Source organism: Camelus ferus, chromosome 1, assembly GCF_009834535.1.
Source record: "Camelus ferus isolate YT-003-E chromosome 1, BCGSAC_Cfer_1.0, whole genome shotgun sequence".
NCBI classification, from domain to species: domain Eukaryota; kingdom Metazoa; phylum Chordata; class Mammalia; order Artiodactyla; family Camelidae; genus Camelus; species Camelus ferus.
The window spans coordinates 5,301,091-5,324,366 of record NC_045696.1 but is presented as its reverse complement, the minus strand read 5'-3'; the positions used below and the strand labels follow the sequence as shown (position 1 = coordinate 5,324,366).

General features: G+C 46.8%; 1 protein-coding gene and 1 non-coding gene across 2 annotated transcripts in view; both read left to right on the top strand.

Annotated features, from left to right (window-relative positions):
- The first annotated feature begins 6,718 nt into the window (after positions 1-6,718).
- TRNAV-AAC lies at positions 6,719-6,790 on the top strand. Its single transcript has one exon. It is a non-coding gene; the product is annotated as a tRNA-Val (tRNA).
- A 3,033-nt stretch (positions 6,791-9,823) lies between these two features.
- The window catches only part of PCP4 (Purkinje cell protein 4), a 54,766-nt gene continuing 41,313 nt past the window's right edge, over positions 9,824-23,276 (top strand). The window contains exon 1 of the mRNA XM_032462928.1: positions 9,824-9,930. Coding sequence (XP_032318819.1) covers positions 9,922-9,930 — 9 coding nt within the window. The 5' untranslated portion in view covers positions 9,824-9,921. The remainder of the gene's footprint in view (positions 9,931-23,276) is intronic.

Genomic DNA, 23,276 nt, shown 5'->3' with positions numbered 1-23,276 from the left:
CGAGTGCTGTCTTGAGCAGGACTCGTGGGGTTGACTCCTTACTCTCAGTCCCAGTCCCGGGGGTGTGGGGAACACCCAGCTTGGGTGGGCACCATGCTCTAACTTGAACCCCTACGTCCTTTCCTAAAGTCATGGGAAGTTTGTTTCTCTGAATAAGCACTGTGGACAAATCCAAGTGGCCTAGTCACCTAGACCCCCTCCTCTCTGCCCCCTTGTTGCCCCTCAGTGCCTTCTCTGCAGCATCTAGGCTTTTAAAGTCTCCTGGCTTTTGTGTTGGTGAAGCTGAATTCAATTCAAGCCAGTCCCTCTTCTCTGTTGCAAGAACGCGTGCTAATAAAATCCATCCTCGCCCCTTCAGCTACTGTCCGGCTTTATCTCAGACACGCTCATAGTTCCATCCATTTCCTGCCTCCACCCCGCAGAGAGGGACAGACTCATACTGCCTGCTTCATCCAGCCCCCATGTCTCCTTGGTCCCTCCTCATGGCCCAAAGTCTCACTCCTCCTGGAGCCTCAAACCAAAGCCCCTTCACAGGTGAATGAGGTGAGTCGTCTTAGCCACCGCTGCAGGGTACAGGGACGAATGTCGCCGGGCAGAACCTCTTTGTTGCCCTTGCTCTGGGGACCAGCCTGAGAAAGAGATGCCTTTTCTGTTCGCTCTGCAAACTCTGCTCTGGTTCTCCTGACTTCTGGAAGTGAGCGACCCCAGCGCGGTCCTGGTCCAGTGTTATAACCACACTGTGCTTTCAACTGGAGAGACACAATGGCCAGAAACGGAAGACGTGTTCCTAGAAAATGTCCTTTGGGTCGGCTCTCAGGCAGCCAGTACTGGTGCCCAAGAAGTTCCTCCCAGTTCACCCCTGAGTTTAGCCCAGTTTTCACCTGTAAGAATTCTCCATGCATAGTGGACACTCCAGGGTCTCATAGATGCAGTTTTTCCTCATCAGACCAATGTCCAGAACAGCCCCCCTTCTCCTGGCCGCCTGAGTCCGAGGTGCTGACCTCGCGGGCCCTGCCCAGCTCCTCTCACCCGAAGCACGAGGCACGTGCTCGTAACCCCGGCCCGCCTCCGTTCCTCGGCTCTGGCCTCTTCCCCTCTCCTGCACTCAGTGGCTCTTTGGGAGACTTTTGGGGGAAATTCCACTGGATACTCTCTTCCTGTATCTTTTAAAAGATTTTTAAAAATCTTTTTAAATTTTTTTTGTTGAGGGAGAGATAGTTAGGTGTATTTATTTATTTATTAAATGCAGGTACTGGGGATTGAACCCAGGACCTTGTGTGTGCTAGGCGTGCACTCTACCCCAAGCTATACCCACCCCCTTGTATCTTTTTTTTAGCTGAAGTATAGTCCTTGTACGATGTTGTGTTAGTTTCAGCTTAGTGATTCAGTTACATATTCATATCTATGTTCTTTCTCATATCCTTTTTCATTATGGGCTACTTACAAGGTATTGAGTATAGCTCCCTGTGCTGTGCAGTAGGACTTTGTTGTTTATTTTATATATAGTAGTTTGTACCTGCAAATTCCAAACTCCTAATTTATCCCTTCTTGTATCTTGACTCCACCCTCTCTCCAGTCTCCGCTGGTCCTTGGTCCTCCCAGGACAGACTTCACATATGGCGAGCGCCACAGAGCCACCCTCCGTCCCCACTGCTGGGCACCTCCCTTCTCCCGAGGGTGAAGCCTGGCCTGTAGCCATTCATCTCGCGCCTTCTGTCTACCCACCCTAGCCTGGTACTCTCACATATTCCAGGCTGCTCTTCCAATGGTTGAAGTACCTCATGAATTTTCGGTATCTTCCCATGGCCCTAGAGATCAGGGGATGCCCAGGCTCCTGGAGAGCCCCGTGTCCCCGTGGATCTTGTTAAAGGCGTTGCTGTCACTACTGTGGACTGTGTGCTCACGGGGAGTGGGCAGCCAGCCTGCGCACTTGAGTGCTTTGCATACGGATGTCGCTATAGGTGTCACTCTGGCCCTTAACCTGTTCAGGCCGGAAAAGGGCCACTGAATAGAATGTTATCACTCTAAATATGTTTTGACCTCTGGGTACCCGCTTGCCAAAACCATTTTTCAGAAGAGGAATGAGAGCTTTTTTTTTTCTGGTTAATTTCTCTATGTGATGAAAATGGCCTTGCCTTTCGGGACCCAAGTATACAATGACACTGAAGTATTTTTCAGCTTCTTTCTCCACAGTTATGCTTTAGTCCAAATGTCTCATTTATGAGGCTGGGGACTCTGTGGCCACTCTGGGAGAAACATCACACTTGTGCTCCCCCAACCCCCAGATGCTTAATTAGGGAATGAAATTTTTCTAAAGACTTTATTTCACTGACTTTAATTGACTGAGATCTTTTTTCTAATTTTACTACATCAGTAATAAGTTCTTCAGTGTGATTTAGCACTTGGAATTTTTTAAAGCAAATGTTCATATTAAGTGGAATGAACTTATCACTTTTTATGCTAATGGTTTGCAGTCTTGAAATGACTAAAATGACACGAAGGTTTTTCAGGAGATCAAATTTGGACATCATTTTTGCTTTCATTTTGAAAGATTCTAGCACAGTTTCCCAGGATCTATTGACATGTGCATGAGACCCAGATAGTGGGAACTATATATAATTCTTTAATGACCTATTTAAACGCTGTTCAATTTAGAAGGTGCCACTGGGACTATGTTATGGCTGTTTACTTTCTGCCTGCCCCTTTCTCCAGCCGCCACCGTTGAGACGCCCCCCACCCCCCAGATCTTTGTCCTGTTGGCTGGGCCAGCACAACCCCTAGTACAGGGAAGGGACTCTGTTAAGGATTCTGAGGGAACAAGACAGTGGTATCCGTTTTACACCCAAGAAGGAAAACCAGGATCGAATTTTAAAATTTTGCTATCATATAAACTTTTTTTTTACTTGAGGGTAAATGGTTGCATTTTCTGAACTCAGGGAATTCAAATTTATATTGTGGGTGAGTAACAACAGCTAAATCGCCTGTTCCCTGGTATTTTTATTTCCAGATCACTTGGGGTTTCTCACGGACATACTGTCTGAGGTGCAAGACACGTTTCATCCCACAGGACCCTGGTGGACTTTTCCTGGATGCTCTCTTGTGATCACAGACTGACCGGGCAGTACTTACAAATCCTACTAACCCCACTCCAGCCCCTGACGGACACTCCCCCACACCAGTGGGCCCAGGCGTGTTACCATGTGTGCCGCTACGCAGCCAAGCGCACAAATTTTGGAGTCAGTTTGTTTCTAAAAACAAGACTTCATAGTTACTAACTGTGGGACGCTGAGCAGATTACCAACTTCTCTGAACCACAGATTCTTTATCTGAAAAAATGAGGCTAATAAAATTACCTACCTCATTCAATTTTGTGAGCACTAAATGTAATATGGCATTTCAGGGGCTATACAGGTGGGTTAGATCAGGAGGCAGAAACCACACCAGTTTTCGCTCAGAGTGGAGTTAATATGAACATTGAGAATGTGGAGCAAAGTTGTTGGCTAGCTGACCGAAGCGGCAAAAAGAGAACTCTAAGATATTGTAGAGGGAGTGGGTACAGGGAGCAGCTCCTACCTGTAGGGCTGGGGGAACAAAGGGAGGAGTCAGGATTATTAAAATTTAGAAGCTTAGAGGAAGGGCCTCATGGAGCTGAAGTTTGGATCCTTGAGGTGGGGGGGTGCGGCTTGGCTTGTGTCTCTGGAGGGAGTGTGCTGAGGCTGGTTCTGTAAACATAGGGAAAATCACAAAGTAGCCAGGTAGAACCGCACTGCCAAGGTACAGAACGGCTGCCACCAACAGGAACAGGAATCAAACAGGAAGGGAGCAAAGGAAACATGAAGGAGGAAAAGGAAATAAAAAGGAGGAAGAGGAAACAGAAAGGAGGAAGAAGGAAACAGGAAGGAGGGAGAAGGAAACAGGAAGGAGGAAGAGGAAACAGAAAGGAGGAAGAAGGAAACAGGAAGGAGGGAGAAGGAAACAGGAAGGAGGAAGGAGGAAACAGGAAGGAGGAAGAAGGAAACAGGAAGGAGGAAGAGGAAACAGGAAGGATCACCTGCTGAGGAAACAAGAAGGAGGAAGAAGGAAACAGGAAGGAGGAAGGAGGAAACAGGAAGGAACACATCTCTCCTTCCTCCTCCAGCTTCGCGCAGTTCCTCCTCTGCTGCCTCTTGGCTGATTCCGGGAGCGAGTGGCTGGCCAACCTGAAATGTGCTTCGCAGCCCCCAGATAGAGGATGGCAGAGCAGAGGCACAGGAGAGCCTACTATTTCCATCCCTTCTGTGATTTGTTTCTGTGAAATGAACGAATCGTATTGTCCTGCTTTTTTTTGCCTGCCTGGTAGTTTTTGATGCCAGGCCCTATGAATGTCGTGTTGCTGGGTGTGAGATTTTACTGCATTCCTTCAAAGAGTGTTGGGTTACTTTTCTGGCACACAGTTACGTAACCTGTGGATCAGTGTGAGTTTTTGAGGCTTGCTGTCAGGCTTTGTTACGTGAGCCAAGAGGCGTCTTTGGGGCTAGTTTAACCCTAGTACCAAGGCCCAGCCCGCTGAGGCCGCAGCCTGATGCCTGTGTTGCCTGAGGCCACTCCTCTTTGGCTGGTGAGAGCAGGCATGGTTTCCAGTTCTGGGGGACCTTCCAGGAACTATTCAGGGGCTCTTTCCCCAGCGCTGGGAAGTTTCTTCCACTTTGACTTCAGTGAGTGTTTTTTGCACAGATCAGTGTTCAGATAGATTCAAGGGACCCTCTGCCCATCTCTGCAGCTCCATCCCTGCAGCAGCCTCCTTCCTGCTCTCCAATCTTGCAAACCTCGGGCTCCCTGCTGCCCCTGATTTCACACTTAGCCTTCAATTCCCGATTAATCAGCCCAGCCTGCTTTATTTCTCTCCAAAGCCTTGATTTCCCCAGCAGCAGCCATCTCATTCCATCATCCTTAAAGTTACCTTTCCTACTTATTTGTCTAAAGTCTGAGATGTGGCTCCCACCCTGTGCACTCACTTCCACAGGGAGACCACCCCACCTTACGTGATGAGTGTTTCAACCACCACCAGGCTGCACCCTTGGGGTCTTCGTGCCCCATCTGCTGCCACTGAGGGTTCTGGTGGCCATCTGGCCAGCAGGTGATCCAGCTCCCGACTCCAGGGCAGGGTCTGCTTTCTCCCGCCACCTGGTCCGACTGCGTCAGGTCGCACCTGTAAGCAGACCCGGGGGTGGAGGTTAGCAGGCAGGGTGATGCTCGGGGGTGCCCTGTCATCACACCCAGGGGGATGAAGGCCAGGATGGGGCAGAGGGGGAATGTGGACTGTGGTTCCAGCAGATCCCACAGGAAACTTTGGAGCTGGGATGGAGGACCCTGCAGAGTTCTCCCGAATTGGGACAAGGGGGCCAAGACTTTGTTGGATGTGTCTGAATGGCATGGTGACTCTGGGCGAGGCAGCTCCCTTGGGCTGAGAGCAGGCTCCCTGAGGACTGAGTGGAGCGCTGAGCCCATCACCATTGCCAACGGGCAGCAGCTGGGGAGTGAGCGCTTCCGTCCTGGGAGGGCGGGGGTCTGGGGCATCCAAAAGGGAGTCCTCTCCAGAAAGAACCTCAGCCACAGACTGGATGTCCCAGTCTGCTTGGGTTTCCACAACAGAGGGCCACAGATGGGGGCAGCTTAAACAGCAGACGCCTTTTCTTTCATGATTCTGGAGGCTGGACGGCCAAGATCAAAGTGCCAGCAGGGCTGGCGTCTCCTGGGGCTTCTCTCCTTGGGGTGAGGATGCCGTCTCCTCCCTGTGTCTTCACGTGGTTGCCCCTTGGTGTAGGCAGTCTGTGTCCTGACTCTTCTTACCAGGACACCAGACCTATTGGATTAGAGCCCATCCATACGACTTCATTTCACCTAATTCCCTCATTAAATAGTCCCACGGGTCTTAGGATTTCCATGTGTGCATGGGAGGGGGTGGGGGGCCATTACAGTTCAGCCCGTAGCACCGGACAAGTGGGCTGGCTCTGCAGAATCACTGATTTGTTGCTGGAGAGTGAACTGGAAGACTTCACCTGTGTCGGAAGCAAAGATAGAATAATTAAGGACACAACAAAGGACCCAACAAATTAAGGACCCAACAGTTCTGACCGCTGACCCTGCTGCGAGATGGGAGAGCCCTACCAGCAGGCCATCAGATTGGCCTTGAGCAAGGGACCCGGGCTGACGTGTCGGAGAAGGGGCTCTTTGAACACAAACACCCACTGACCTTTTCATCAAAGAGAGCGCTGTGGAGGGCAGGCATGCTGGCTCTGCGGGCCGTCCAGGCAGTCCCCATCCCAGGGGCAGATTTGGACATTTAATTGGGCGAAAGGGGCTGCCGGCTCTAAGGTGACCTTTTCATCCATAAACTGGGAGGGATTTAAACCTTAAGAATGGTAGAGGCTTCAGGTAAGATTGCAACCCTTGGAATTAGCCAATGAGATGAGCAGAGTTCTGTGGAACTGGGGCAGATGGATGTGACTGTACGTGTCCACCTCCTGCATAATCCCTCTTTCTCTCCTACTGGTGATGCCCTTTGCAAAGACAGAGTGACCTCACCGAGGGTCAAGGTGGGGTGGAGGGTTGGATATGTAAACGCAAGTTATTTTAGGTGAGAAAGAGACACAGGGGGCAACAGGGGGCAGAGAAGAGAGAACTCAAAGATAAACTTTCAATACCTCCCAGAAATAATAATATGTATGCATCTAGAGGGGAGGGTATAGCTCAGTGGTAGAGTGTGTGCCTAACATGCACGAGGTCCTGGGTTCAATCCCCAGTACCTCCATTAAAATAAATAAACCTAGTTACCCCTCCCCAAGTAAACTAGTTAATTAAACAATAAAACAAAATATTAAAAAATGTATACATCTATTATCCATGTTGGCCAGTGAAGGGCAACCTCTAGGGCAGAGAAGGGAGGGGACAACACACGTGTCAGGCTGGGGGGAGGAAGCGGGACTAAAATGCAAGGTATTTGCTAAACCCTTGGAAGGCCACCACTGAACATGTCTATTAATCTATTTTTTCTTTAAAAAGGCAGTAAAACCCAGTCATGTAGGTTGAAAGCAGGTCAGTCTTGACAGCAATTTTTTCAAAAAATGGTTTAAAAAGTTGGCTTAAACTCTGACGGCAGAGAGATGTTGGAAATACCCTCTTTTCTCATTTTCAAAAGAGAAAATTCTCAGATGTTAGCTTTGGAAAGTGAATCTAATTTTGTGGGGAAAAAAGAGTCTTCTTTACAGAGCGGTGTCCACACTCAGTGAGCGCAGAACACTGGCTTGTGCGGTCAGGGCGACAGCCGACAGGGGCGGGGTAGTTTCATGCTCCTGCAGGAGGTTTAAAAAGCCAAGGAGGTGGGAGACCAGACGTGGTAAACGGCACTCACAGGAAGGGAGCATTACAGTAAAGAAATGCTTCCAGGAGAGGTTTGTAGAATTAGGTTGCGTTTCCGCACTTGTAGGTAGAACCTGGGTAGCCTCCTGGCTCTGGGCCACGTGACGTTCAGAAGTTGGCACAGGGCTCCAGCCTGTAGGCGGGATTCACATTCAGGGTAGCAGGAAGCAAGGTGGGGGATGGCAGGCAGGAGCCCGCCGGGTCCGCCCATCAGGGTGGGGAGGGCTGAGTCTCTGGGGTGGGGACTGTGTAGTCACCAAGGGACTATATTTGGCTTGTGGTTGATGAGCAGTGAAGGCAGAAGGGAGGGATGACACCAGCCAGTGATGCTGGACCACGAATCCTCCATGATGGCCCTCCACAACCCTCCCGTTGTGAAGCCTTCCACATTCAGGGATTCGGATCGTGCTGTATGAAAGTCTGCTGGAAGGTGTTAGGTCATCAATATACACTGTCCCTATAAATAAGCCCAGAGGAAGATTTTGAAAGATTGCCTGGTCCAACCCAGTACCTTCCGGCAGGCTCACACTTCCAAGAAGATGAAAATAATCTATCCACATTACATATTTTTTCATAAATTACAGAACCACATGTCTGTATTTTAATTCAGCAAGGCTGAAGTATTCCCCTAGATCTAATATATGAAGCTGTAGATCTAATTCTCCTGAAGTTCTTTCAAAATTTATTTCCCAGCTCAATGTATTTAGTGTATATATTTTCGCTTAGGTTGGCAGGTATGAGGTTTTAATATCTCTATATTACCAGTGGGGGAAATGAGACACTGAGGGATGGACAGGCTTGGCCAAGGTCACAGAGAAAACTATCGCTCACTTCAAGGACCAAAGTCCTAAGCTTCTGGTTCATGATTCCATCTGCCATGTGATGTGGTGTTTGGCTGACCTGAGGAACATCGCATGGTAGTGATGTGCAGAAGCTGTTTAAATAGGATTGGTGCCTGTAAGAGCCAACAGGGGCCATGCAGATGCCAAAAGGAGGTGGGGTGGGGGAAGGGCAGATGGGCAGGAGGGAGCCTGGAAGTTTGGAAGGAGTGAATGAGTGACGTGTGTGTGTCCTATGACTGCCTCAAGCAGTGTTTCTCAGATCCGACTGCTCATCAGAACCTCACGGCCAGGTTTGAAGACCATCTGTTTATTATTACGCTGGTCCCTGGGGATTCCAAGACAAGGGTGGTGGAATCTTTGCAGTCCTTGGTCTGATGCAGTCATTGGTGTCACTGCCCCAAGAGAATGGATGGAGCTCGGAGGTGTGGTCCAGGTGCCCAACCTGGGACATGACAGAAGGAGCATTCAGTGCCTGGGGAGCTGGCCAGCGAGCACACGTGGAGATGTGCTGGGGGCACACTCATATGCATCGGGTGTAACCTGTGGGTGCTGATTTTCCCTTGGGCAGCTAGGTTCTCTCTCTCTGTGGCTGCACTCAGCATTTGCCTTGTGTTTTTTAGAACAGACACAAGCCCACAGGTCGATTTGCAAGAGGGCTCCCTGACCAGTGACCAGACCCAGCAGCCACACGCATCTCAGTTCCCATCACATTGGCCGTGATGTCTGCCTTGTACAAGTCCAGGGCCCACTTGGATGCTCTTCAGGGTCTCATGAGTCCAGGTGTGGGCCCAAGAATCTTCACAGCCAGGCTGGACAGGCAGATTCCAGGGTCAAAGCTGTGGTCACAGCGTGACTCTCCAAGTCCATGACGCCATCTGCTCACGTCCTCCTGCCAGGGGATGAGTACCCGGGGTACAAGCAGGCTGGCGGATATGGGGTTGGAGGAGAGGAGTGGAAAATATTCAGCTCTGAAGGCAGAGGCTTGTGCTACAAAGGCAGGGGAAACGGCAGCCCCGGAGAAAAGCAAGAGGCGGGTGAGATGCCTGGCCTCCGTGTTTCCAGAACAGCTCTTCCTTCGAGAAACAAGCCTCCAGTCCACTGCCACTGAACGTGCATTTTCCCACACGTCTAAGTCCTGTAACCTCTTGAAATCATGAACAATGGCAATCCTAGAATGATCTGTGTACCTTCGACTATGACTCTTTTTTTTAAATTGAAGTATAGTCAGTTACAATGTGTCAATTTATGGTGTACATAATGTCCCAGCCATGCATATACATGCATATATTGATTTTCAGATTCTTTTCTCATTAAAGGTTATTATAAGATATAGAATATAGTTCCCTGTGCTATACAGAAGAAATTTGGGGTTTCTTAATCTATTTTATATGTAATGATATGTATATTATTTGACTCTCTTGTAATCTGTCGTTTCTTCTCCCTGGCTGGGCTTGGAGCTGGGACCAAGCCCGCCTTCCTCCTTTGCTCCACTAGGTGGCCCTTGCTGCTCTCAGATATCTGCCAGGCGTTCAGACAGGTGAATGCATCTCATTGGCTCACGGGAGGCATGATGCTATCGGGCAGCCCTTTTTAAGAGAAAAGCCAGGACCGTGGAACAGCGACCCCTGAGCAGTGCTGTCCGTGCGAGCAGTGGGGATCCCGGAGCTGCTGTTAAGGCATCATGAGTGAGGTGAGCGGGGCTTCTACTCTCGCAGGGAAACTTGGGGGTGAGAAGGGGCTTTGCGGAGCAGCAAGGCTCAGCAAAATGAAGGGATTCCAAGTGGTGAGAGCACATCGACCCTGTGACTGTTGGCCTGGAGGACGGACACTCCTCCTGTCTCGGTTTGCATGGCAAGGGCAGAAATTGGTTAAGTTGGCAACTTTTAAACATTCACCTCAGATAGAGAGAGGGATTAACTGTTTGCTTCCGATTTAAAGGTGACTTTGGAAAGTGCTTTGAGATTTAGACCTCAGAAGAGAAAGCTGGGTTTTTTGGGGTTTTTTTCAGTCTCTTGTGAAGATTTGCGCTACACGCAGTGTGATTTCACGAGCCTTCCTTGGTGGGTACCTTTCAGAGCGCTAGCAGGCAGGCCATCTGGCAGACGTCAGTCTTGGAAGAGAAGTGAGGGAAGGATTGCAGTGCATGGCCGTGTGGACGCACTGCCTGCACAGACTACACCTGCAGTTAATCAGAGCACCAGTGGGAGAAATGCAGATGGTGTGAACCGCGAAATATCTGTGTGTGTGAGTGTGGGGCCCAAGACCCGAGAGACCCTGGCAGGAGACGAGCTCCAGTTTTCAATGAAAAGTCACTTCTCTGAATATGTTTATCCAGAAGATAGTTTGTTGGGGCAAACTGATAGTTCATTGTATTTTTAAATGATCACATTCTCTGTCTTCCTTTTAAAAATGGCAGATTTGGGGTTTGACAGCACCACCCTCTAATTTTACTTGGTAATCGAGACAAATTCATTTTCATTTCCTTTTGGTTGGCACTTAAATAATTACTTTTAAAAATCTTTTGTCTGTCTTTTTTTTTTTTTTCTTTTTTTGACAGACTGGTGATCCTTTTTTTGGACTCTAGAGTAAAATTAACAACTTCAGAAATAAAATGCCTCTTCCTGGCTTTTATCTCTCTGATGGGTGGTTTTTGGTATAAACATGACAGGAATCCTGAGCTGGCAAAACGTTATAAAATTTAGAAATGGGGTTTGGGATGGGGCCAAGGGCTTGGGCGAGGATGTGGGCAAGTGTGTGAGGAGGAGGGTGGGGAGGCTGAAACCATCCAGCAGCAACAGCAGTTATCACCACAGCAGCTCCCGCTTGCCCAGCGTCCCCAGTGCGCAGCAGGGTGTCTAGTTACCTTATTTGAACTTCCCTGACAACCTGTGAGGTAGGTGCCATTGTTATGCCCAGTTGACAGCTGAGGCATGGAGACGTTCAAGGTCAGCTGGCTCAAAGCCACCGGCTAGTGAAGGGCAGGGCTGGGACTTGGGAGGGTCTTGATGGCCAAACTGCGCGTGGAGTTCTCTGAACAGGGTGAACCATGGATGCCAGTGAAGGAGGAAGAGGCGGAGGGCGGGAGTGGGGATCCTCCCACTGGCTGTCACCCCGTCTTCAGCAGAGGCTCCTGAGCTTTCCAGAATGCCTCATCTTGGCGGTGTCCACTGCACAGTGGGTCCCCAGGGAGAGAGCACGGGTCCCAGAGCTCACCCATGATAAGGATCACAACCTCCTTCCTGCTGAATGTGTAATTAGGGCAGCTTTGCAGCCTCAGCCCCGCCCCCGCCTCCCCATTCCATCAGTAGGCAGGCAATTGCAAGAACTCTGCAGTAGTTCCCTTAATGTTGATACAATCCCACAATGTGAGCAGCTCACACCTTTGCCTCCCTTTGCTGCCCATCAGATGCCTTCCAGTTCCCTCCACCTTTCTCCCTCTGGTCCTGGTCCCGCCTGCTCCCATCCCCCCACCCCCACCTCCTGTGCAGCCCCCATCCTCTGGCCACCCGCTGAGTGACCAGCTCTTTGGCTGATCTCCAAGTTTCCAGAAGCGTGGTCCTCGGAGAGCGGGAATTTGTCCTTTGGCTAAAACTTAAATCTGCGTAAAACATTTAATAAAGTTGAACAGAAGCTCCTTTCTGGGAGGAGAACTGGATCCCTTCTCCACCCCCTCCCCAGTGTCTCCCCAAGCTTTTCTTTAGCTGGATGAGTTACACGTGGCTTCTAGTTTTAATAACTCTCAGCGGCGATGGATTTCAGATATTGTTGACGTACCCATGTAACTAATTACCCCGAGGGCTGAATAAATGGATTTTGTCAGACTTTCCTCCGACTTCAGGATTTACTTGATTCTGATGGGAAAACAGATCCTGATCCAGCTGTTAGGGCTTAGCTCCAGCTGCAGAAATTCCCAAGTTCACAGCTGCGTCTTGAGTCAGTGCAGGAGCTGGGCTGGGAGGAGAGGTTGCCGAAGAGCCAAGCGCTCCCCAGGGGTGGCGCTGTTCTTGCGGGGCCTGCGGCCTTTGGTGGGGGCGCTTCGCCTGGAGCTGGCTCTACACTGGGCGACTTTACAGGGGCAAAATGTCTTCTTTCTCCCCTTTGACATTGCTTTTTAGGGGGAACAGGCACGTGATTGAAAAGAGCAGCTCAAGTGTAGCGAGGAAAGTGAGGTCCAAATTTAGGGCAACGTGAGAGAATGGAGGTGGTTTGTGGGGGTGTCTGATTTGCATTTCAGTATTGAAGTGTGTCAGATGTGCCGGAACAGTCTACGAGATGAGCTGGAAGACAATTTAGCAGGGATCAAAATGCAGGCTTAGGTGCATTCGCTGGATCAGAAATCCTAACCACCAAGGTGGAAGTTTACAAAAGGCATTCTTGTCTCTCCCTGCTGGACTCCCTGCACAGAAGACGAAGAAAAAGAGCCTCCCTCTGTTTCAAACAGACCTAAACTGTTTGACAACAAGTCCCACCAACAATGACAGGCAACCCCGTTTTCTCATTCAGGCATCTGGTTTTAGGTTGCTTTTCAAAAGAACTTATTCAGAGGAGCTAGGAGCAACATTTGAATGCACAGAGGCACACATTTGGAGAGTTGATTTGAAACATGACACACACCATCACCCTGTGTGTGTGTGTGGGCCTCCCCGCTGTGTAACGCGTCAGCTGACAGCCATTAATTAGACTTGAGGCCCTTTGGGGGCACGGTCCCCAAATGCTTGTGTATTGCTGCCACAGCCTCTCTTCTTGCTTCGGCTTGGATGGGATGTTGCAACTCCGTGCCGGGCTTCTCGGCCTTTCTCCCATCCAGACATTGGCCACAACACAAGGACCACACCTGTCAGAGGCGTGGCTTGAATACACTGGGGGCATTTAAGGGCAAATCTTGAGACTCTCAGGGCTATCCTTCGCACAGAATCAGAAGCTACTTGCCTTACCATAAAATCTCTAAATGCAAGTGGAAAGCAGTGAACAGCATTGTTCCAGGACAGAGGTTGCCAGGGGAGGCTAATGCCACTTATGTCTTGGGATGAGGGCATGGAAAATAAATGATGTTTTCCCAAAAGGAGCCATTGATTTAAAAACCACATACGACGCTGGTTTAGGGCTTCACTTGTTAGCTGTCAGGGTGCCTCTTTGGTGAGACAAATAATAAGATGAAAAAGATCTAAAATAAGAATTACACTAGTTCCTATGATGTAACAGTGAGCCAAAATGCCAATGAGGGGGTAAAGGTCCTCAAGGGACCGTGCAATTTAGACCCGTTAAGCACAGATTCTGAGGGTTACTGTGTAAGACGTAGATTTTTGCACCTGGCCCCAAAGGCTTAGCAAGATGAGGTCCAATGAAAATTCAATTTCTTATGTCATTTTGACCTCCTTTGGGGTTGTACCTGCAGCCAGGAAGATCCAGAAAGATCCATACAGTTTTGCTGGATCACGTAATGGTAGATGCTCTCTCTACGCCGACTGGGGACGTTAGGTCTTGAAAGACACCGATTACAACTTGGGGTCAAGGTTCAACATTTCCCAAGTGGGAGGAGGCCACAGTTCAGCCAGAAGCTGTGTTTGCCAGGCTGATGACTGCAGTGGATCGCTGTAAGGTTCATTTCCCCAATCCTGCATGTTACTAACGCATGCTGTGGGACTGAGAAGCCTCACTGCTCTTCTCTTTTGAATTCTAAGAATGCCAGAATGCAAGATGGCTTGTTTTTTTTCAGAAAGAAAAATTGAATAAATGACTCACAATTGATTTAACTGAAGATTTGGTGGAATAGTGTGACCAGGATGAGGCAAAGAGTGTGGCTTTTTGTCACGGAAAGTGCCTTGAATTTACGATGAACACGTTTTCTCTGCAGTATTTTTTCAAATTCTAGTTTCTGCGCTCGGTGCTTTGTTGGGGGTGTTATAGGTGAAAGGCATTCATGGTTTGTCTGGGGTCCTTCTGTTCTTAGTCTACTGGGCACACTGTACTGTTTGAACACCTGAGTAATATGAGCCCAAGCCTGGGGTTTTCCATTAATTTAGAATGACTTTCTAGAAAGGGCCTCATAATGAGGGAGAAGAAGGACTTTCGGGGGTGAATATCTGCAGGTTTGTATCGTATTTGACTAATACTTTCATAAAACAGCAATAAGGTGATGCTGTCAAAGTGTTACCTTAATCTGTCTGGGCTGCTGTAACCAAGGACCACAGACTGAGTGGCTTATAAACAATAGAAATTTATTGCTCACAATTCTGGAGGCTGGGAGTCGGAGATCAGGTACAGCACGGTCGGGTGAGGGCTCCCTTCTGAGGGGCAGAGGTCCTGCGTCCTCACGTGGTGGGAGGGGTGAGGGAGCTCTCTGGGGTCTCTTTTATAAAGACACTAATCCCGTTCGTGAGGGCTCAGATCACCTCTCAGAGGCCCCGCCTCTTAATGCCATCACCTTCGAGTGTTGGGATTTCAGTGTGTGAATTTGGGGGGGACACAAACATCCAGATCATAGCAAGTATTACTGGCTACACTTTTTTTATTAGAACCACCTTACCTAGACTGTGAACATCCTGGCATCATCCACAGACTTGGCTCCTGGTTTGGCTCTTGGCAAACTTCAGTTACTGGATGAATTACGAGATTTCAGGGTGTAGACTTACCCGTTCATGTGACCAATGGACCAGCACCCTCTTTTCTAAATGTTGAGATTTGTGGTCCCGGTAGGTTTGGAGAGGAAAATTTCTCTCTTTTGTTCTTCACTCCAGGTTTGGAACCTGTGCTTGCCATTTAAATCCTTTTACATTGGAAATGGGTGCATTGTTACACCTGCAAAATAAATGCTTTCATGGCAGGCAAAGAAAATGAGAATCTCAACAGAAAGAACGCGTGACATTTGGGAAAATGTCAAGGAAAATAGGGATCTGAAGGAGGGATGGAGAATTCTAATATCCTCCAGTTTGGGGTTGTTCCCTGAGACTATTTCACTTCAGATAAGTTCTGTGAAATTCAAACAAAGAGGGATGGTGGCCCCAGGGGCAGAGCCCATGAATACCTTGAAGAAAACAGCTGCTGTGTTGAAATAAAAAACCAATTTGACTGGGGTTAGAGGAGAATAAGAAAGAGTCCAAGCTGATCTTTAGTAAGGTAGCTCCTTGTGCCCAACAATAGTCAGCCAAACCGTAAATTCTGGAAGATTGTTGAAGGCACAGTATATCTAGCATCCAGAAAACAAGTTGCATATTTAAATATTATAGTTAAATTGCCAATATTAATATTAATTAAAACAAATATTTTAACTATAGTTGCATATTTAAATATTATAGTTAAATTGCCAATATTAATATTGATTAGAACAAATATTTTAACTATGGTTGCATATTTAAATATTTCAGATTCACTTATATTTGAAATAGGAATATATGGCAATTCATATGCAAAAAAAGATCAACCCATATTTGTCCTCCTGGGAAGCTGGACACTGAACTGTGCGTCAGCACCACTCTGCAGTTTAATGGGGTCTCTCTCACTTTCCTATTATCTCCAGGCACAAAGTATTTATTATTCTTCCAATCTTTGCAATGAGATGAGGCATAAATAATGAATGGAGAAACGTTTTCCATTTGATTTGGTGCAGGCACCTTTTGGGTATGGATGTGAGAATGTTTTATAGCCCGTCGTTTTGTGTCATGCGTCAAAAACACCCATCAGTGGCCCAAACCCATAAATCCAACATCTATTTCTGGGCTGTTTTACACGAACGACTCAGCATGAGTTACACATTCCAGGCATCAGTCTGCTTGAATATTGTTTGTGCCTCGCAAATAGCCCTAAATTTATGCTTCAGAATCTCACTGAATTACTTCTTGTGCCGTTTCTGAAAGGGAAATGCTTGGCCATATTTATAACATTGCCAGTGGAAAAATCAATCACCCACTAAATGCCATTATTTTATATTTTACTCTTAAACTGCCACCTGGTAAGGAAAAGGAAGACAAATTAGAATCATAAAGCAGGAAGGTAATCACCCACAAATTGAAAACTCCCCTGCGGGTTATCTAAGGGGAAGATGCCAAAAGGCGTGAGCCAGCGGAACTACTCAAACGGGGTCATCCTCTCACGATGGCGCTATTATGGAGAGCAGGGGTCCTTCTCTCTGGGGGGGTCTCTGCTTCCAGTTTGAGGACACTGGTGGACTTCGCCAAATTTAAGATTCTTATGTATATCATTGCCTTATTAAGTAGTGTCCACTTTCTCATGAGGAGCTGTTAGAAAAACATTAATTTATCTTCTTGAGCCTGGTAAAATGGCTAAGGTACCTAGGATTTTCTTTTCCACATTTCCCCATGCCTCTTTTTTTTTAATTGAAATATAGTCAGTTCATAATGTTGTGTCAATTTCTGGTGTACAGCATAATGTTTCAGTCATCCATACACATACATATATTCGTTTTCATATTCTTTTTCATTATATGTTACTACAAATATTAAATATAGTTCTCTGTGCTATGCAGAAGAAACTTGTTGTGTAACTATTTTTCCCCATGCTTGTTTGGTGTGCAGAAGAGTCCCTGAGGCCATGAATTAGTCAAATTGTGAGTCAGCTGGAGATCACTCATGGTGTTGGCCGCCTCACCTGGGAGGGTCAGAGGTCATCTGTAGGCATGAGTGTTGACACAAACCTGCCCACATCCAAGGTGGCCAAGCGTGTTGAGCCCTGCTTTAAAAATCCTATCTCTTCATGTGTCTCAAAGCACTAAAGATGGAGATACAACAACAAAACTTCAAACCGTGACGCTGTAGGAACTCCTCCTGCAAACAATTCAAGGTGCTTTGAAAGGACTACGTTCTCTCCCTTGTGGATGCAAAAGGAAAGAAAGCGTCTATCCAAAGGGAGATTCTTTGACTTTTTACCATGAGCTGTCATTATTCTAATAATAACTATCCACAAGTATTTAAAAACTAACATTCAAAGCTTATCAACTTTTTGGGAACCATTGCCTCCGTCTTTCTGCAGATCCACGACAGAACAATGGCATAGTATCCACAGTGACCATCAGTATCAATCCTCAAAAAGTGTGGTCCTCAAAGTTTTTGATAGTGCACCCTCTCAGGAGGAAAATAAGAGCATGCATGCACAATACAGTTTTACTTACTTTAAAATTGTGTATGTACATGCTAATGTGCTCATATATTAGGTGCAGTTCTAAAGTATACAAAAATAAACATTGAAAAGAATGAGAGAATGATGATATAAACTATAGATACCTTGCTGATTGTGATGGCTTTACTAACCCAAGTCAAAATTTCAGGGCACCACATATACTCATGAGAGGTGATTGTTGATGGAAGAGCATGGAACTCTAGGATTCAAATAGTCTTGGTGACTTCATTTCTTTTTAAGCCGAATTTGTTGATCGTGGTTTTAAAGCTTGTATTGGTGCTTGTGTAGACATTCCAATAGTAGAAGGGTTATGTAGAGATTCCATCATTTCCTTGTTTCTTCAGCTGGGGGTATTCGTATTACTTTCAACCTGTGAAATTTTATGCAGGAATGTTTTAATTCCTGTAAAAAACATCATAAAATGTATCACCTTATTCATTTTTAAGTGTATCATTCAGTAGTGTGGTTCACTTACTTTGTTGGAAACAGATCTTCAGAACTTTTTCAATTGGCAAAACCGAAATTCTACCCAATGTACAACTCCCTTTTCCCCTCCGTCTATCCCCGCTAACCACCTGTCTGCTTTCTGTTTCTTTGAATTTGACTACTCTAGGTATCTCATATAAGTGGAACTATACTATATTTGTCTTTTTGTGTGTGTGTGTGTGACTGGCTTGTTTTATTTAGCATCATGTCCTCAAGTTTCATCCATGTTGTAGCAGGTGACCATGCAGGAATATTTTAAAGCCACTTACCTACTGCAGGGAGATTAGGTTGATTACAGGTAGATTGTATAAGCTATAAATCCTCTTACCCGAGTGCAAGGACCCGCAGTGCAGCACATTGTGATACGCCAAGAACAAGTTAAGGGTGAGGGTGTTCTGGACAATCCTCCATCATGGGAGTTCCACTCTTTCCTACCTACCAAATGATGGTGTCAATATCAATCCAGATATTGGCTGTTGATGAAATCTTATTTCTTTCTTATTGATCCTAAACTGATATAAATAGACATTCTAAAATTCTCTTTATCATGCATTGTTGTGAGAGTTGAGCACCTTATAACACCAGAAGTGTCATTCATACTGCAGTCGGTGTCAGTGGCGCCCCCTAGAGTTGTGCTGTGCACAGCCTGTGCAGCTGAACATGGTGGTCCTGTCCCTGCCTAGAGTGCAGCCGGCCTCCTTAAAGACTATTGACCTAGAGAAAGACTGTCATTTCTATAGTCCTGCTTAGAATTCAGGGAATTCAAGGAGGCTCTGTTGTCATTTCATTCAAAATAGTCATTTTAAAATAGGGAACTGAGTGCCAGAAGGCTAACTTTGTTCAGAATCACAGTTTCTTGAGGTAAAGCCAGGCCAGGTTTCGCTTACACATTTCCTGTCCCATTAAATTTCTCGTTTTCTGTCATATCCTGGATATAGCCCAATTTCTTTTATACCTGCCCCAATTCCATTCAGGACTTGGACATGAAATATATTAAAAATAATATCGTCCTGGATTTTTTTTTTAAGTCTTGAGTTAAAAAAAAGAACAACTACAGAAATCTTGACAATGTTGGCGTTGCTACCCCTGTGCAGTATCTCATAAGATCTCTGTTGACAAAGTTTTCTTCTGCCTCTCCTGAGAGATTTCCCTTGACTTTGAATTTACACCAATGGCCTTCATTCCTTACCTTGCCCTCCTGTATTCTGTTTTAATAAGAGAAACCATCCTGAATCCCCAAAGTAAAACTCATAGAAAACATCTGCCCAGGAAAGGGTGGCCTTTTCTATGGTCAAAATCATGACCAACCTCGGAGACACTGTGGATTCACTTCCACACCACCACAATAAGGCAAGTCACGTGATTTTTTGTTTTTGGTTTCCCAGTGTATGTAAAATTTATGTTTACACTGTACTGTAGTCTCTTAAGTGTGCAATAGCGTTATGTCTAAAAGAAAGTACATACCTTAATGGAAAATATTTTATTGCTAAACAATGCTAACCATCATCTGAGCCTTCAGAAAGTCATAATCCTTTTGCTGTAGACACATAAAAGATCACTGATCACAAATAGAATGATAACATAACAAAAAGAACGATAATGAGAAAGTTTGAAACATCCTGGGAATTACCAGAATGTGACCCAGAAACACCAAGTGAGCAGATGCTGTTGGAAAAATGGAACCGCTAGACTTACTTTATGCAAGGTGGCTGCAGCCTTCAGTTTGAAAAAAATGCAGTATTCTCAAAGTGCAATAAAAAGAGGTATGTCTAATCGGTAATCACTGACCTTGTCTGTCACATTTCTTCCTGCCTTCTAGATTATGAAACTTGAGAAGACAGAGACTGTCTTCTACACCCTTTCATCTCCCCAGCATGTACCATTCAACCCACAGGGATGAAGAATCCGTTATATGTTGGATATTGTGCTGGGTGAATGGCCCTACCTCTCAAAGAGCTTATAGGCTAGCAGGGGAGGCAGAGTCACCTAAAATTAACTGGATGATGGGGTCCATGCACAGTATAGGTCTACTCCCTATATAAACCAAGTGCCAGGGAAGTATTGGTTAACACCATTGTGATCAGGAAAGCCTTCCCAAAGGGTCAATGCTTACAAAAGTAGGGGCTCAGTTATATACTGGTTGGAGAATAACCTTCATAACTAATGGTTAATCTTAAGTCATGTATTTTAGAACCACCTGTGAATTTAGCAATCTTAAAGTCCAATGGATAAATACATGTCTATTAGGAAACTATTCAACCATCCCTCGGTATCTGAGAGGGACTGGTTCCAGGACCACCCTGTCCACAGATGGACACCAATCCAAAGACGGTCAAGTCCCTTGTATAAAACGGCCAAGTACTTGCATAGAACCTACACACATCCTCCCATGTGCTGTAACTCACCTCTAGGTTACTTATAATACCTAATGTAATATAAATGCTGTTTAAATAGTTGTAAGTGAAATGCAACTGTTATGTAAAGAGTTGCTGGCATGCAGCAAATTCAAGTTTTGCTTTTTGGAACTTTCTAGAATTTTTTAAAATATGTTTAATCTGTGATTGGTTGAATCCCAGATCCAGAACCATCAGATATGGGGGGCTGACTAGTTGATATCTCCCTAGAGATATAAATTCCTTTAAACGTGTTGGACATTTCCCCATCCTTACCAATGAATAATTGGGTTCTACTGACTTAACATATCTTCCTTCAAAAGTGTTGAGTGAAAAAAAATCTATTCAGGACTTTGGCAGCGGATTACGTAAGGACGATCAATAAGACTTTTGGAATTGTGCCTATTGTGTTTTTTTAAAAGTTCCATGCTCTAACGGTGAGAGACACCGACGTGAATTTAGATGTGCCTGTAATCTAGCTTCTGTGAGGGTATTAGTGTTTGTCCACGGCGGAGTATCACTGCACACCTGGTATCTCAGAGCCCCTGGCGGCTTCTTAACCATTATTACTATTTCCTTATCTCTCATGTTGGTTCCAGGCATGGGCTCATCCCTGTGTTTATAGCTCAGTTCTCACATACGCATAAATCCTGTCAAAGTATCGAGACAATGCAGCACCCCACCACAGATACCGTTCCTGGCGATGCTCTGTGCCTCGTCAATGTGGGCTATTTTCCCTCTTCTTGAAGATAGCGCCTTAAAACAGACGTGGCGGTTAGTCACTTTGTGCCCCTACCGAGTACCTCCTGCAAGTTCACTGTTATTTCTTCATGTAGATGTAACCTTTCCCGTCTTCCGAGCAGATACGTTTCACTTTGGGGGCACTGTTTCGTGAACTTCCATGTCATCGTTTATTCGCCGAGTTCTCGCTGAGTCTGATTTGGCTGAAGTACACGTGCGCGCTGCCCCACCGCCAAAGTTTGGAAGGGGATGTGGAATTCTCACGTGACAGACATCTAAAGGCAGCGTAACAGAGCGGTCGGGCTATAGGCAGTGCCCCCAGGGACCCTTCCCCGGCTCCCATGTCCCTTCAGAACTACAACAAGGAGGCGTGACAGGGGCGGGAGTCGGAGACGACTCTGGGATCCTTTGCTCCTGTCCACCTCTGCCATCAGCCTCTCTTGAGGTGACGGCAGCTCGGGGTGGGGAACTCTCAGTGAACCCGCAACTGGGCGGCAGGGATAGGACCGGCGAGAAATAGAAATGAGGTGCTCCATGTTGGACATTATTAAGAATCTCATGAGCATAAGACCACGTGCGGGCCCCTCTAATTGAGGGACCCTGTGTGCCTGCGTGGGTCACCCACCCACAAGGCTGGCCCTGGGAGGGCGGGGACAGGCAAGTGCTTGCTTTTTAGTGAAAAAAAAATGAAACAAAGCAAAAGAGAGAGAGACTGAGCTGATGAAACAGCATTCCAGTATCCCTTTGCAATGCCTGAAGTCTTTTATGTTTTTTTTCCCCTCTCTAAGCGGAAGTTTCTGGAATGGCTCAGGCCTGATTGTGGAAGCAGGTGGCTTGAGGGTCTCACCCACAAATCAGACGGTGTTTTCAGGCCAGCTTGGAGGATGACCACCCAGTGACACCCTTGAACAAGGAATGAAAGATGCTGGCTGACCCCACGTGGCTGTCGTGAGGATGGAATAATAAAACTAGTTCAAAAAGATGAGGAAAGCATGTATTTTGTGAAGACCACACAAATGCTAAACTCTAACCTCACTGAAAAGTTCCCCCAACTAGGATTCCAAATGTCTTTATTGAGTAAATGCTTTAAGTGGCCCGTTTTGTCCTGAGACTTTTCCTGTCCTTAAGCCTTCTGTCCTCACCCGTCTCTCCTTGCTTGTGTGATGTCAAGGGCACGGAGGACAAATGTGTCAGGCTTGTTCAATTATGAGACATTTTTGTGCTTGGGAAGCAAAAAGTTCTCACCGCAGGAAAAGCCGGGGTCAGCATGTGTAGGAAGGAAACAGCTGGGTGGTGTGAGTGTCTGTCATTTGAAACAGCCCTGTCCCTGTGAGGCAACCTATAACTAAATTATGGGTGGGTTTGTTCTCCAGCAAATGAAGTTGTTCTGGATTTCGGAAGGATTTGCAAATAAAATTTGGAGCAAGTATCTGTCATGAAGGGGATAAAGGTGCTAGACTGAGCTGGTCAGAGGGGCTGGGTGGCTCCGGGTGGCAGTGGGAGGTGTGTCTTTTGTTTTAAATGGAGAGAATGCTAGAATTTTCACCTCCCCCTGGTGGGGGCAGCTGATCAAATGGCCCGGATAGCTTCTATCCTGGCTTCTAGTCTCTGTCATTTCACTTCTTGAGCTGTGACAGCTGATTTAGGACAAAGCCCTGCCCTCTCTCCCAAAAGTATACAACCTCAGTCTTCTCCTGTGTTCTAAGGCTATTTTTGTTTTAGTTGAGTGGGGGCAAAAACCCTGGCTGCTTCTCTATTACCAAAAAAGAAAGCCTCTGGCTCCTGGTGCCTGGAGCCCCCCCCCCACCGCCCCTCGGAGAAGCATGTGGCACAGCGCCGGCAGCCAAGTCAACATCTGTGCTTTGTCTCGAGAAGTCATCGCGCGGGGACTGAGCTTTGCCCTTCGTAGGGGGAGTGTGTGTGCACGCAAGCGTCCATGGGGCTAGTTCGATGTGTGAAATAAATCCAGGGAGAGAGCTGTCTGCGTGGTCGCGGAGCCCTGTTCTAGCACTTTGCAGACCCCTGGGGCTTCCCAGGATGGCTGAGGCGGGTTAAATCGACTGTTGCCAGGGTGCACGGAGGTGGCTGCGTACTGACCCACGCACGCAGCCTTTTATTCAACCTCAGACGTGGGGAGGGTCTGCTGATTGGGTTAGGGCACCAACATTGTGGAAGGTGGTCCTTCCGGCATCCTTCCAGTTTCTTCCTTTGACCTTCAGCCTAACCTCCTCCCCCATCTTCTCTGTCTAGAAAAAAATAAAAGTAGTAACTTATACCAAGCAGA